The sequence below is a fragment of the Coenobita brevimanus genome, chromosome 83, assembly GCF_032717465.1.
Source record: "Coenobita brevimanus isolate Jiangsu-jjx chromosome 83, ASM3271746v2, whole genome shotgun sequence".
NCBI lineage: Eukaryota > Metazoa > Arthropoda > Malacostraca > Decapoda > Coenobitidae > Coenobita > Coenobita brevimanus.
Window position 1 is genome coordinate 12,483,717 of NC_137036.1, and position 16,660 is coordinate 12,500,376.

General features: G+C 41.8%; 1 protein-coding gene across 1 annotated transcript in view; it reads right to left on the reverse strand.

Moving 5' to 3' along the window:
- Positions 1 to 2,887: 2,887 nt before the first annotated feature.
- msl-3 (male-specific lethal 3) overlaps positions 2,888 to 16,660 on the reverse strand; it is a 29,329-nt gene continuing 15,556 nt past the window's right edge. The window contains exons 9-17 of the mRNA XM_080280182.1: positions 16,199 to 16,201; positions 13,384 to 13,518; positions 12,116 to 12,146; positions 11,811 to 11,922; positions 8,733 to 8,844; positions 7,846 to 8,060; positions 6,360 to 6,444; positions 5,460 to 5,546; positions 2,888 to 3,110 (exon numbers count right to left, since the gene is read on the reverse strand). Coding sequence (XP_080136308.1) covers positions 5,480 to 5,546; positions 6,360 to 6,444; positions 7,846 to 8,060; positions 8,733 to 8,844; positions 11,811 to 11,922; positions 12,116 to 12,146; positions 13,384 to 13,518; positions 16,199 to 16,201 — 760 coding nt within the window. The 3' untranslated portion in view covers positions 2,888 to 3,110; positions 5,460 to 5,479. The remainder of the gene's footprint in view (positions 3,111 to 5,459; positions 5,547 to 6,359; positions 6,445 to 7,845; positions 8,061 to 8,732; positions 8,845 to 11,810; positions 11,923 to 12,115; positions 12,147 to 13,383; positions 13,519 to 16,198; positions 16,202 to 16,660) is intronic.

Sequence of the window (16,660 nt, forward strand, 5' to 3'; positions counted from 1 at the left end):
GGCCACAGCAAAACTAAAACAGAGTAACTCATCATTGTGGAGAGGTTTACACAGAAGGGGCAAAAGTGTATGCATGGCCCAGTATTACTCAGGTGGGCTGTCTCATCTTCCAAGCAAGTCCTCCACCCCAGCCCATCAATGCCACCACAAGAAGGCAGCCTCTGCGGCATCTCCAAATACACTGCTGGACAACCTCTCAAATCCAAACATCTATTTCCCAAAACCTACACTTTCCAAAATATGTTTTTATGCGGTCGTTGCACTAAGATGCATGTTTATATCTGGGCAGTGTTCACCCTACCCTAACAGGATAACATGACTGCCGGTGAATGGTTTGCTAGCCTTTAGATAGGCATTCATATCACTCTGCCTGCTGTCCGTTTACCAGCAGTGATCATGTTGGTGAGGTGACTAGCTGGTGTGACAATGCTGAGTCATCAAAACAATAAACAAGCTTGTTGCAAATGGAAATTCCATCACTGGTATTCTCTTGAAATTACACCCAACAACTGGAGACTGATGTTCACATGTTAAGTGTTTAGTTTATGCAGCTTTAAGCAATTTCTCTTCTATACCGCTGCATTGTAAATGCACTTTTCAGTATTCATCAGCAGTAAATATGGGGAAGGTGGGGGGGGGGGTCCAGCTCATACCTCCATCTATTATCACATCTGTGCTACAATTTGGCTTGGTTTGGTTGGACTGAGTTGGGGTTGGGTTAGTTAAATGCAGATGCAATAAAGGACAAAGATGGGTGCCAAAGAATCATACCCATCTCTATTACTAAAAAAAAAAAAAAAAGCAAATTCACTGGTTGCTTATAGAAGAGAAAGGTCTTAGAAGTGCTTAAGTTCAGTAATGGGCATTTTAATTTCAGTGTCCATTAGTTAGGTGTTGTTCTGAATATTCACTCTCACCCTTGTAGAAGCTTGATGTTGCACTGGCTTCTCTTATTGATATTTTCTTTCATGAGACAATAGTATCATAAAAAGGAAGCATTTCAATGGTCACTGTTCCTCTGAACTGTCTGCTTGCATCCCTCCACCTCTACGACGGGTGCATAGCACCTGTCTACCAGCAAACTCTCAACTCTTTTCTGTCCAACTCACTAATGCAAGAGTTAACCGTTACTCCCAGTCCTTCCTGTATGCAACAGGTCAACTCTGGAACTGTCTCCCTCTGTCTGTATTTCCTACTTCCTATGATTTCCAGTCTTTCAAACGCTGTGTGTCTAGGCATCTCGAAACAAACGGATCTTGAATTTGGCTCTCTTTTGTATTGTTTTTGTTTTTTCTTGGAAGTAACGGTCTGCGAGCTCCTGGCCTTTGGTTCTTTCTTTTTTTGCATTTAAAAAAAAAATAAAAATTAAAATTAAAAAATATATATGAAGTTTTGCTCTTAAGATACAGCATGAGCTGAAATTACGGTTACCAATACATCATACTTTTCAAGCATGACAAACGTGCTGTAGAAGAATGTAGTCTTAGCAAGTCAATTGTGTCCATTAAGGTATCGTTATTTAATTCAACCATCAATATCATGCCAGCATCATACGCAGTGCCCACCATTTCAGTTACTATTTTCACACCAGATGACATGATCAAGGCATGTGATCACTCTCGTTCACCCTGGCCTAGCAATTACTGCTTTGCTGCTGGGCTGGCAGAGCCACCATGGTCGGCATGGGTGAACACAGCCCTGTTCTCACACAGGCAATGCATATCTGAAGACAAATTTGATTTGTGGACAAGTAAACAACAGATGAAATATCACTAACACAAGGTACTGTACTTCACTGCATCTGCTGTTGGTAATACTGTGGGCTATTTTTTACATGATTTACACGGTTTTCACAGGATTCTGTTGGCATGCATGGTGAGGGAATGGCTGTGTGGACCATTCAATTGGGCAAACTTTGGTTAGTATCTCATTCTATCTAGTTTTTCCAGACTCTCTGGACCCTACCTCACCCCCGCCTATGGCGGAATGGGAAGTCTGGATGATGATGATTTTCCATGATTATCAATGATTCTCTTTTGTTTTTAATAGTCCATTTTCCATAAAGCCTTTAGACCCAATCATTTCAGATTTGAGAGTTTGTAGTGTGCCTGATAAGCATTCTAAGTTAACAAACAGACAGCATTCAGTAAAGAGGGTGAGAAGCATAATATGCTTTACATTCACCATGGACTTCACATGACTCGGACGTTGAAAGTTTGTGTACAACTTTCTGATTTCTCTTATAACCCCTTCACTCCAATGACAGTTTTCCTTTTAATTACACAACCATCAGGTGACTTTGTTTCAGAAAGACTGCTCATAGTGTAGCCATTAATGAAGGCTTTATCTAACCAAAACAGTTTCAATAATGCCTCACGAGCTTAAAAAGAAATATCTGGGCCTAACTAGAATAATACGGTAGACTCAGTTTAACATACCTCAACAGATCGGACATCGGAGTTAACAGACACTATGAACCTTGCTTTAACGCACCTCAATCAACCGGATATCAAATTTAACGGACACTGTGAAAGCTGCCAGATTTCCATTGGCTTTAATGAACAATGTCTGCTAAACAGGATGCAGTGGGTGGCAATACATATGTTTCCTACCTTTTTTACTCCAACCTGGCCTGAACTGCCCTCTCCCCATTGTGACTGCTGACTTGTAATAACAGTATATAGTATTGTAACACCATACTAGTCATGAAGAAGTGATATGACAAGGATGTGAAATAAGCTGCAAAAGGGGCAAAATTATGGGCCAAGTCAGTGTAAAATGAGTACAGTTGTTGTCATTTTTAGACCTAGAATATGCTATTGTATTCATTTATTTTCAAACATGTGCTTGAAATCCCACCTCAAGGGGGAGACCATCAAATAAAATGGACTACTGGCTTTATCAGATCAGGCTTCCCCCCAGTCAGTCCATTATAGCAAGAGTCTACTGTATATACAATGCACCACTGTACTAATGGCTTTCAGGTGCTTTTCACTACACAATACAGTAGGTTGATGATGCTACTCAGTCTAAATGTAATTGAGATCAAGAGAAACAGTGGAAGTGGGTCTTGGTCTGTGGCTCCATAAAGTATTCCACAGTTGGCAAACCTGTAAGAAAAAGATAACAATATTTTATCTATCTGCAGCCAGATGCCTTAATCCCGTATGGGATGGCCACAAGCAAATCGCCTCCATTTCGCAATGTCCCCTGCTATTTTGCTGCCCTCCCCCTAGCTCACACACCCCTCTCTCATATACCTCTCCACTCCATCTCTGCATTTCATCCTCGGACTCTCCCTCCCTCTCCTCTCCTCCACCTCACTCACATACAGTCTCCTCATTAGTCTCTCACTCTCCATTTAACCCTTTCACTATAAGAAGTGTGCCTGGAGAAGGATGCCTGTATGTGGCGTTCGTATTATTCAGTAACTGCCTAAGATCTCCAGTCTTTTAAATGCAAAGTGTCCAGGCATCTTGAAACCAAAGGATCTTGAATTTGGCTCTCTGATATCATTTTATTTTTCTTAGAAGGAATAATTTGCAGGTTTCTGGCCTTTGGTTCCTAATTCCTTGCATAAAAAGGAGGGAGGTGGGGGGGCAGCTCTACTCCCCAGTGATACAAATGTCCCTCAACTCCCTCCCTATCCCCAAAATGGAGGATGGTGGGCCACAGAAGGGTAGTTTATGTCTACACTCCACTGGCTTCATATTCAGTTGCCCCGGTGCCAGTAGACGAAGTAGTGTGACAGGTGGAAATGTTGGGAAGGAAAGAGACACAGCTTAAACCCTGCATTCTTTATTTTCTTCTACATTTTGGGCTACACAGGAGGGGGGAGGGGGAAAGCTCAAAAAATGGGTTCTGTGAGAGGAGGGGGGAGGGGGAACTCTCTGAAAATGGGTTCTGTGAGAGGAGGGGGGAGGGGGAAAGCTCTGAAAATGGGTTCTGTGACAGGAGGGGGGAGGGGGAAAGCTCTGAAAATGGGTTCTGTGACAGAAGGGGGAGGGAGGAACTCTGAAGATGGGTTTTGTGTAGTCTGAAATATTAGAGAAAGATAAGGAATTCAGACTCTAACCTGTCTCTCTCTCCCACCCAACATTTCACCCTGATGCCAGAAGTTACAATACATTTTACGAAGTCCACCGCCACTAATTGGGAAAAAGACAGTGGCACATAGTCTTGTGGTAAGGCTCCCTAGCACCTTTTCCTTAGTTATTTATTTTTGGATATGGCTGGTTAGTATCCTTTTGTACATTATTTATCCAGAGTATGGTGACATTGGAAGGATTTATATAACACAAAACATGAGAGTAAGGTGTGGTAAACGAAATAAATTGCTTAGGAAAAGGTGTTAGGGCATTTCTTTATAACCAATGAGGATCTGGGCCAGTGTTCCAACCTCTCCAGAATGAGAGGCCTTTTCTGTGTTCAAGAAAATAATCTGGAGGCACAGAAAGAAAAAAATAAAAATAAACAAAAATATCACAGAAATAACGTGACCCCTTCTGACGCAGGCATCCTTATTTTATTTTATTTATTTATTTTTTTCTGAATATACTGTACACCCTCGATATAACGAACTACTGTAACTGGTACCAAACTCCTGACGCTAAAGCCGCACACAATGCTTTTCGGTAATTTCCCAGATGTTGTGGCTGTTACTGTACAAAGATAGTTAAATATAGAGCATCGTTTCGCCGTACTGTCATACACAGTAACATACAGCTGGGTCTGAATGGCTCTTTTTCATTAAATGCTCTTTTTATGACTCCTCTCATGATGCTGGTCACCCAGAGGCTAATACAGCATTCTGTGGGATGCGGAGGAGTGTGTGTGTGTGTGTGTGTGTGTGTGTAGGGATGCCACACTGGTTGGTGTTTCCTGTGTGTCCATTCTATTACCAAATGAAAATTCGTTGCATGAACAAAACGTTTGGCCAGCTCATGGCGGTTGTTAAATCCAAAATTCGTTACAAGTGGTTTGTGTATATTGAGGGTTTACTGTAGCTATTCTATTAACCACTATACACATTACTGAGATGGTGTATTTTATTGTCTATCACTGCAACCACCAGGCAAGTTTTAGATGTGATTTTATTTATCCCTTCACTAATCTATCCTTGCACCTCTCTCTCTCTAACACTCCTCCTCATCTTACTTCTCTTTTAAGAATATACTCTCTCTCTCTCTCTCTCTCTCTCTCTCTCTCTCTCTCTCTCTCTCTCCACTGCCAGACACCTTAATCCTCTAAGGGGTGGCCACAAATAGGTAATCCCCATGTTGCCCATCCCTTACATCTGACTGCACTCTCTCCAGCTCACACTCCTCTCTCTCATATCTCCACTCCTCCCATCTCATCTTTGGTCTCCCCCTCCTTCATGGTCAAAACAGTCATTACCTCCTGGTGTAAGAATAACTGATTTATGGGAAGGGGGTAAAAAAAAAAATAAACACACTCACAGTCGAGGGTGCGGCGGTGATCAGATGTCTGTGTTGGTGATGTAGTGGGTGTCACCAAACAGTTCTTCACAGTGGTTACTTAAATACCTGTGCACAAAAAAGAGATTAGGACTGGAAATTAGTAGTAGTGGTGGTACTTCAGGTGCTAGTAGTAGTAGTAGTTGTTGTTTTTGTTGTAGTAGTAGTAGTAGTAGTAGTAGTAGTAGTAGTAGTAGTAATAATAATAATAATTATAATAATAATAATAATACAGTAACAGTAACAATAACAACAACAATAATACAGTAATAATAAAATAATAATAATAATAATCCATCCATCCATCATCCAATCCTACGTTGCCCCATGAGGAGCGTAGGAGCCCAGGGCTAGGCAAGTTGGTCCTGACATTTAAGATGAGAGTGACCAGCCTCACTCATCCCTGAGTGGCATTACGTGAGCAATAAACCCCAACCACCCCTTGGATATAAACCTTCACCGGCTCAATCCGATTGGAGCGTCTTAATTACCCACTAAACCACCAGGTGCCAAAATTTGGTTATATGGTTACCACCCAGCGTAGTAAATGGTTTCCTGGTGTACAGGAAACTATTAGGCTTGTCACTCAATGTAACGCCACCTGAAAAGGAAAGAAGAGTAATAAAAGGTGACAGGAAAGATGGGAGAAATAGGAAGAGAGGAAGACAGACACAGAAAAAGAATGATAAAGGTGAAGGAAGAAGTAGGGAGCACTACATCAAGTGAGTGGATGATGGTGAGAAATAGGAAGAGAGGAGGGCAGACACAGAAAAAGAATGATAAAGGTGAATAAGTAGGCAGGACGACATCAAGTGAGTGGATGATGGTCACCACCACTTACCAGCATAAAAAATAAATAAATAAACAAATACAAGTACTTACTCTAGGAAAAGGTTGAGATGTCGCAGCACAATCCTCTTCTTTACTTCGGGGAGGTTCATGCGGAAGAGAATCTCCGGGAGTTTAACTGTGAAAATGAAAAGCAGAAATATCGTCACTCGTAAACAAACTGCCTAAGTCATTTTTCGTTGATTTCTGAATTTTTGCCTAAATCAATTCTCCATCATGTGGTGCACTTTCCACATGAAAAAAGCATATGAATGTTTCTGTCCTTCTATCACAAAGTTATAAAAGGATAAACACTGAATCCATCCATCCATCCATTATCCAATCCTACTTTGCCCCAAAATTAATATGAAAATTAAGAATGAGACTGTTTTTTTTTTATTTCCCAAGAAGTAGAAAACACGACTTCTGTAGTTTGTTTACGAAGGTGACGATATACAAATCTACAGACACTCATGGAAGATTCTAGACGTCACAAGCAAGGTTTTGTATCTTTCAGTAAATTATTCTGAGGTTACTGACACAATTACTCATATTTGTGGTGGTTAATGAAGCTCCCTAACACCTCTTCTTTACTGATTTATTTTGCTTATTACTCCTTCCTGTCCTCTTCTTACTTAGTTCACTGAAATACCACCATACTCAGCTCCTTAACACCTCTTCTTTATCGATTTATTTTACTTATTGGCCCTTAACAGCCTCTTCTGTGTCACTTAACTCACTGAAATACCATCATAATCAGAAAAAATAACACACAAATTGATACTAACCAGACATATCCAGAAATAAATCACTAGTGAAGAGGTGCTAAGAAGCTTCCTAAACCAAAGAGAAGGAACCAAAGACTCATATTCTTGGTAGTTAAGGAAGCTCCCTAACATCTTTTCCTTACCTATTTATTTTTGGACATGGCTGGCTAATATAATTTTGTATGCTATTTATGCAGAGTATGGTGATATTGGAATGATTTAAATGCAACAGAAAAGGGCAACATGGTGTAATAAGCAAAACAAATTGCTTAGGAAGAAGTGTTTGGGAGCTTCCTTATCTGACGAGAATTGAAGCTGAGACAAATGAAGCAATAGAAGCAAATAAGTACTGGACAGAATCCATCTTTCAGCAGAGTTCAATAGAAAAATCTAATGCAGTCATTAGATGGATATTTACTGCATCCTTGAATGCAAGGCCTTGGGGGACTAGGACTGAGTCTGAAGAGTTGAGAGGAAGGATGGGACTTGAATGTATTGGTGCTGTGATGAGGATGGGTAGACTGAGGCGGTTTGGGCATGTAGAGAGGATGCAAGGTGACAACTGGGGGCAGAAAGTGAAAGTGTGAACATTAGGAACAGGGCTGCAAGAGGTAGATTGAAAAACCTGGGACAAGTCACAGAGTGTGACCTCAGAGATAATGGAATGAATAGGGAGGTTGGCAAAGATCAAGCAGCATGGAAAACTGTCATTAAGTGACCAAGGCTGATGCCTGCAAGCATGCTGGAGCCTTTATAAACGATATGATACTCACCAAACAGCCTGAGGAAGTGTGTATGTCCATAGATGAGGACTGGCGGAGGGGGTGAGCGGTGCGTGGGGGGGAGGAGAGAGGTGTGGTGTGTGAGGGGCTGGTGGTGGAAAGGGGGTAAATGTCCTCCTCCTTCCCCTCCTCCCCCTCCCCCTCCCACCCCACCTACTATACTCCCTCCAGAGGTGATGGTGGTTGGGGTGCTGCGGCCGGACTCACTGTAATGTTAGATAAGATTGGGTTTGCATTAGTCTTACCTCTACTAGTGACACGTGACTACTTTCTTTCTTCATCTTCATCATCATCATCATCACTATCATCAACATCAACATCATCATCATCAGCTCAGGAAAGGCCTCTGGTGGTGAAAGTGTTAGGTTTATAAGAGTAAAGGGGAAATTTGTTTTTTCAGAATAATCCTAGCCTATCCACCTGGGCAGAACCATCAAATGCAGGCAAGCAATCACCCCTACAGGCCTGGCCCATGCAGTGATGAGATGTTCTCTTGCGGTGGACAGCTCTTTGCCACAGCGAGGCGTGCAAATTAATGTACAGGTTTGGTTCCTGGATGGACACTACATTTGCTTCTCTCCACCCAGACGACAGGGGCACTATAGTAGGCTCTACATCACTCCATTATTTCATTGTACACTTACCATCCAGCACTGTCAATGGTTTCCTGGGTTATAGGAAAACATTTGGTATGTCACTCAGTGCAGAGCCATATGAAATGGAAAGAAAAGCATTATAAAGAGTCAGGAAGAATGGGACAAACAGGAAGAGAGGGGAGCAGACACACACACACACACACACACACACACACACACACACACACACACACACACAAAAAGAAGGTAAAGTTGAAGGAAAAGGTAAGGAGAAACCTGTACCATGTAAGTGTGGTGGAGGGTGGTGGAGCCGAGGTTCTGGTGGTATCTGGCCGCTCGGTTGAATCCCCTGATGCACCTCGCTTGGAGCGCAACCACCGACGACCACCAGAATCTGTTATTGAGTTCACATTAGATACAGACAAACCGCAAGGATAAATGGCACTAAAATGTACAGTAAAGCATCTGAAATGATCAAAACTGAAAAACCGTGAGGTGGGGTAGGGAGTGAGAATTTTGTGAAAACTAAAAGGGACATTACATGACAGAGAGTTTACAAACTACATATATGGAGTGTTTGCATGTGTGTGGTTGATATGTTTTCCCAATATTAGCCAGGGTCATACTGTATTTAATTTTGAAAAGATCTGGAATGTTTTCATGTAGTTTATAATTACTGTACTTATATACAGTTCAGACTTCTTCCTAACTTTATGCCATACTACATACTGCATACCAGTATACAAATTTCTGCAAATCAAACATAATACAGGTAATCATAAAATCATACAGGTAATCATAGGATCACAGCATTCATGCATCCGTATACCTGCCTTCCAATCCTGTACTGCCCCCTTACAAACACACGGGCCAAGGACTAAGAGGGTGTATGTAGGTGAGGTGGAGGGAGGGAGAGGGAGAGGTAGACCGAGGATGAGGTGGAGGGATGGAGTTGAGAGGTATATGAGGGAGGGGGGGGGTGAGTTGGGGGGAGGGTAGTCAAATGGTGGATGACAGAGCGACTTGGAGGCGTTTTGTCTGCGGCCACCCTTTGCGGGATTAGGGCGTCGGGCTATAGATAGATAGATAGAGATAGACATTTACAGCAAGGGGAGACTGGTCGAAACATAATACTGTACATGCAATAGTACAAACCACTTTGGAAACTCTGAGAACTTGCTGTTCATTCAAGTACAGCCATCCTCCACTGTATGTCAGGGATGTGTTACAAAATATCACAACTCTTTCTATACAACAGATGCTGTAACTTGGAGGGAACTACTGTACTGTATACTATGTTCATTTTATAGGCATACAACTACTATCTCTCCATCTTCAATACAGGTATTGATCTGTAACAAGAGCTTAACACTAGATTTATTGCTGTTGTCAACTCTGGTCTGTCTGGCCCAGCAGACCCATACACCACAGGCAAGGAACCACTCCTGCAAGGCCAACCTGTGCAGTAACCAATGTTCCCTTGCAGCTGACAGTGCCCCACCCACAGTGTGGCATGGGGAAATGTGAGGAGGTTTGGTTCCTGGGTGGATGCCATATTTGCATCTTTCCATCCTGTTAACAGGGGTACTACAGTGGGCTCCGCTTTACCCTGTGATCTAGTTATATGGCTACCGGCCAGCACTGTAAATGGTTTCCTGGGTTAAAGAAAACCATTAGACTTGTCACTCAGCGCAGGGTCACTTAAAAAAAATAAATAAATAATAATAAAAAATGACAGGAAGGAAAGGGAGAAGTAAGATGAGAGGAGGACAGACACAGAAATGGAATGATAAAAATGACGGAAGAAGTAGGAAGCACTACCGGTACATCAAGTGAGTAAATGATGATTGTCACCACCTACCTAGTATGCTGCTAGTCACAGAGCTATACAGACAGTGGTAATGGATTAAGTTAAAGAAATCTCAGTATTCATTTGGCAGCACTCATTGCAATATGCCATAACTGTCGCCAATGCCACCACATCACGCGGTGTGACACCTGGAGTTTGGGATGCTAAACTGCAAGATCGCCTTTTGCTTTTACCATTTTGGGGGGTTTACACCATTTACGATAAATTTTTATCTATCTATCTATCTATTGCCAGACGCCTCAATCCCGTTTGGGGTGGCCACAAACAAATCGCCTCCAAGTCGCCCTGTCCCCCGCCATTTCACTCCCCTGCTCCCAACTCACACCCCCCTCTCTCATATACCTCTCCACCCCATCTCTCCATCTCATCCTCGGCCTCCCCCTCCCTCTTTCCCCCTCCACCTCACTTACATACACTCTCTTCGTCAGTCTTTCACCCTCCATCCTCTCCACATGGCCAAACCACCTCAGTGTGTTCCTCATAACGCTTCCTATCACATCCACATCAACACCACAACGCTCCTTTATATCCTCATTCGTCAGCCTGTCCCTCCATGTGACTCCACAGGCTCCTCTTAAATAACTCATTTCCACGGCTCTCACTCTTGACTTGTGTCCTTCCAACAACGTCCAAGCTTCACTTCCGTACGTTAGAGTTGGTATCACAATACTGTCATGTAGTAACTTTTTCACTTCCATGCTCACTTCCCTGTTTCTTATCACTGCTTTCAAAGAACCAGCAACCTTTCTTCCCTGCTGTACCCTTTCAAGCACTTCACCCTCCAAACCTCCATCCTTACTCATCACACTACCCAAGTACTTAAACGTACTCACATTTTCCAATTCCTCACCATCCAACCTCGCTGTACATTCACTGACTTCACCTCTCTCAAAGACCATCACTTTACTCTTCCCTACATTCACCTTTAGATTCCGTTTCTTACACACTCTCTCAAACTCATCCACCAAGCCTTGCAGCTCCCCTTCGTCTTCACTCAACAACACAGTATCATCTGCAAACAACAGTACAGGGAGTTTCCAAACACTATCCTCTCTCGCCAGGGCCACTCCAACATCCACTACCCTATGAATTTTATTATTATTTTTTTTATGCTATATGATGCTTGTCACTAATTTTGAGCCACATGTTATGAATTTTAGGATTTTATGCCACACTGGGAGGTTTCTGTATAATGTTTCTCTTCCATATCTCCTGGACTTCTTGTGTGTTGCCAGGACGGTTCAGTCAGTGATCTCAATGTCTATCCTTCATCATTTATTCATTTCCTATTCCCACTGCCACATCCACACACACACACACACACACACACACACACACACACACACACACCAGCAGACTGAGCCATTCCCATAACATACAAGATATCATCTGGTGCGTTTCTAGGGGAATGCTTTTTACTGAGCATCCTGCACATTAACAAAACATCCAAACATCAACAATCTACTATGCTTAGCTTTCTCTGCCCTTACCATCTTTACTTTTGGCCTTCTCCTCTTCCTTCTTCTCTTCTTCCTTCATCTTGATTGCCTCCTCTGCTTCCCCGTCCTCTTTGTTTACACACGCTAATTCATTATCCATTCTCTCCTCCAAAATGGCTGCTGCTGCCTCCCTGCCAAAAGAAAACATAAATAAATAAATAATAAAAAAAACTGTCAGTATCATAAATGGTTGTATTCTTAATTTCTTCAGCACAGGGACATTTTCTTCTATGTTATTCCAGCTACCAGCAGATTTTTTTTTTTTTTTATGCAAAAAGAAAAAATCCAAGACTTACAGCCTGCAAAACCTGTCCTTTCCTAAGACAACTGAACAAACAGAAATCCATAATCATGATTTGTTCTTTTAAAGACAACAGATAAACTGCATTTACAAGACGGATGCACATACACTGTGGGAAAGAGAATAAAGACCACAAGACCTGCAGTGGTTAGGTGGGTTCAAGCGCTACACAGATGAGGGTGCATCGTGGTACAATGTTATTCATAATTCATCATCCAATTCTGTGTTGCTCCATAAGGAACGTAGGAGCCTGGGACTAGACAAGTCGGTCCTGATATTTAAGATGAGAGTGACCAGCCTCACTCATCCCTGAGTGGCATTACATGAGCAATAAACCCCAACCACCTCTTGGATTAAACCTGCACCGGCTCAATCGATTGGAATGCCTTTTTTACCCACTAAACCACCAGGTGCCATAATTTGGTTATATGGTTACCACCCAACTTAGTAAATGGTTCTCTGGGTTACAGGAAACCATTTGGCTTGTCACTCAGCGTAGTGACCATAAGGCAGCACTTCAAGGAGTGGTGGATGATGGGCACCACCACCTACCACAAATCAACCTGTTGTTAATATATTTACAGTCAATCCTAGGCTGAAACAGAATCAAGACTTAAAAAATAAAAATCACCTTTCTATTAAATATAATTAATCCTTAACTGCCACAGCTATCAGCAACCCAAGATTTTTCAAAAATGATGCAAATTGTAGCAAAACATATATAAAAAACAGTTCTGAATCATCAGAAACACACATTTCCAACTTCACGAGATAATACAGAAACCGACATAATATTATTACAGTCGTAGTAGTCCCTGGTTCATCTGACGTGTGACCCCAGTGAACTGCAGGCTTACATTGCCCTTCACTCACAGTCCACAATCTTCCTTTTGGGTGATAACTTGGCTCAAAATTCTGCTTTTTGTGGCTTGTTTCTTGCAGCTCAGTGGCACAAAAAGACAATGCTACAGCTCTAAATCCTTTCCATATTACTTCTTTGTGACCGTCAACATAGTGTACTCTAGTGTTAATCTGCTGTTACATCTCAACATTCAAAATAATAAGAATGAAATTGTAGGCCAAGTTAGAGTAAAAACAGTACAGTTGACGACATTTGTATAATCAGACAGATGAATTTATATCAGTGCCAACACATGAAGGCATTCCAGCACCATTACTGCAGTAGTTAATGTACGCTTAACTACAAATCAAGCATAAAATACCCCACACACAAGCAGACACACTGTAAATCCACACACTTACAGGTTTGTATAGACGGGTGTTGCAGTCCTGAGCCTCTGGGCCTGAGCGCGTTCAGGTGCGTACAGCAGCAGTGACTCAATGTGGAAGTCAAAGCACACACGCAGACCATCCATCACCTCCTTACATAAGTCCAGTCTGTGGGAAGCATCATCATCATTTTCATCAATCATCAGTCATCACTGTCACTGGCATCATCATTATCATCACTCACCAATCATCACTGTCCTCATCAATCAACATTGTCATCAACATCATCATCATCATCATCATCATCATCATCACCACCACCACCACCACCAATAAACAGGAGTGAAGGGGCCTGGGGGCTAGGCTACTCAGTCCCAACACTGAAGCCAATGATGCATATTCATACTGCTTCAGACACTGGACATAGCCTCTTCAATACAATGATATCTTTTCTAGTCATATCTTCCTTTCTCCATTCGATTTTATTCAACATTGGAAAGATCTCTTAATGTGAAGAGGTTAATGAATGCTACATCTTACCCCTCCAGTCCAAGAGATTTATGCTACACTGAATAATGTGACCTGGATATGTGAAAACTATAATGAAAAAGACATAAGGGGGTTAAGCGACTGCCACACACTTACATCACTTAGGCCTGGGATGATGAAACTAAATGGCATATGCTTAAACATCAGCCTGCATCCCATACTACAGAGTGCAGTCAGCAACCATATGGGATAACCAAATGTGTATCATCTTAGTTATGTACTTCAAAAATTATCGCCAATAACTGGGAGTGTGCATTCAACTTTGAGATCTAAGGTCAAGACATATGGCCATAAGTGCCTCTTTGAGTGTGTTTAACAGACTCAAGATTTAATAAAGTTGCAGGTACTAGATGGCTGGCAACCACTGAACCTGACAGGCACTGCCACTAACACTACAAGCTTGGTAGCTACCTATGCAGTCATCATTCTTAGGCATGAAACTCAGCATATAGGTAAACGGATTCAAAGGCCCTGCTGCAACTCTCATACTTTTCAGACCTTATTACACATTTGAGATATCTCTTCTACCAGCAGTTTCCAGCAACTGCTGGAAAGTAAACTGATTTTAGCACTTGGTTTAGCTCGACGTGCATTGAAAACATCAGCTGTACCATACATATGTACATACATATATACATACATAAAAGTGATGCTATATTTCCTCCTCAGGAAGTTCTGTCTTGGGCCTGGCCATGGCACAGCTAATGTTTCCTATACACCGGAACCTAGACTAGGTGCCAAAACCAGCTGATTACTTCCCAACAGTTGCTGGAAGCTGTTGAGAGAAAAAAATAAATCTGAGATATGTAATAAGATTTAGGGTAATGTGAGAGTCTCAGCTTGGATTCTGACTCTCTTTATAGTCACTCAAAAGGATCATCAAGGGACTGTACTTGTGTGTGAATGTTTCCTGCCAAAGAGTAATGGCTGTGTGGCTAGATACCAAGATTGTTGCCACACTTCACTATCATGGTAGTACCTTCCACAGTCAATGGTAACCACTCACCTACTACAGACTATGTTACTTTAATTTACTGATGCTTGACAGGATAAATTAATATCAAACATACAACCTGTAACAAGGACTTTCTGTACAGGAGGACCCCATTTATGTCGGTAGTTTGTTAATCTACATTATGTTATGTTTGTATGCCTCACCATGCATAATGAAAAAGTGCAATTCAACCTCTTTAACCCGATATATGAGTATATGAACATTACAAAGTGGTTTTGCACTAAAAATCAAATAAAGATAAAAATATAATCAAAGTCTGGCAAACTTTCTACAACCATACTGATATTCTTCACAGAGCCAGAACTGGTGCATAGGTTTTGTTTAAAAGCAACATTCATTCACTCGTTCATCATCTAAACCAGTGTTGCCCCATGAGGAGTGTAGGAGCCCAGGGTTAGGAAAGTTTGTCCAAAATTTAATATGAAAGTGACCAGCCTCACCCATCCCTGAGTGGCATTACGTAAGCAATAAATCCCAGCCACCCCGATAAATATGGCAGAACACTGAAGATCTCATTTGTTCATACCATATCATTTATAATGCTTCCAACATGCCCCCATGCATTGGCCTTGGTCATCTAATGGTGGTTCTCCATGCTGCTCGATCTCAGGCAGCCTCCTTATTCAGCCCCTTATCCTGGACGTCACACTCTATAACCTCATCCCAGGTCTTTTTTTGGTCTACTTCCCATAACCCAACCCCCCATGTTCATTCATCTCACCATCTTCACCCAAATGTCATTCTCTATCATCTCAACAAGCCAAAACCATCTCAATCTATCCCTCCTCATCACAGCACCAATAAACTCCAGTCTGGCATTTTCAGTCAATATCAGCCTACACATGAGAGGACAGCAGCATGTAACACAAACTCAATCACTAATGAGTCTGCTTTGCTGTGGATTCCAGGAGCTTGAATGGTGAGCGAATGGGAGTGTGGCTCATTCAAATGGGCAAACTTTGGTTAATTTCTCATTCTATCATGTTTTTATTCTTTGGCTCACTGGACCCTACCTCACCCCACCCTGAGATGGCAAAGGTGTGGATGACTGTCATGAATCAAATTCGAGACATTATCCTCTTGTGAGAAACCACGAACAATTAGTGGAAAACTCACTGTGTATCGTTCAGTTAACCGTTTCTCTCCATTTCGGTGGTGTACTTTTCAAAACATTTGTCACTGTTTCAAAAGTGACCGATCTAATGCACGTCATTAAGTGCTCTACTGAGCGATATTATTGTTTCTTTATTGTTCGCCCCTGCTTGCCTCGACCATTGGCCACACCTTCTTCCGGTGGCCTGTGCATATTCCTACCACATGCATCATATTTGAATTTAGTCTTTTGTCTGTCGCGACGGAGTGAGGTTCTGTGCTCCAGTAGTGAGAGAGAGAGAGGTCATCTAGCACCCAGACTCCACTAGAATACAGTTCTCCAGGCTCCCACGCTTCTTTGGTGATACGCTACATTGACCAATATTTTCTTTTCGTTTTCCTAGACTTAAGAGTTTAGTTAAGGTGCTTTTCCTAGGTTTAAGAATTTAGCTTTTGAGTGAGTGAGTGAGTGCGATCTCTTTATTTTGAATTCATTTGAAATGCAACGTTAAATTTATTTCTTTGTAATCAATAAATTTAACAGTTCTTTTTCTTGAGCTTAATGTAATGTAAACTCGTGTTTCATTTCTCCAAATTAAGCTTATTTCCCTTATAGCTCCTAGCTTGCATAAACATTTTGCTATTCATAACTGG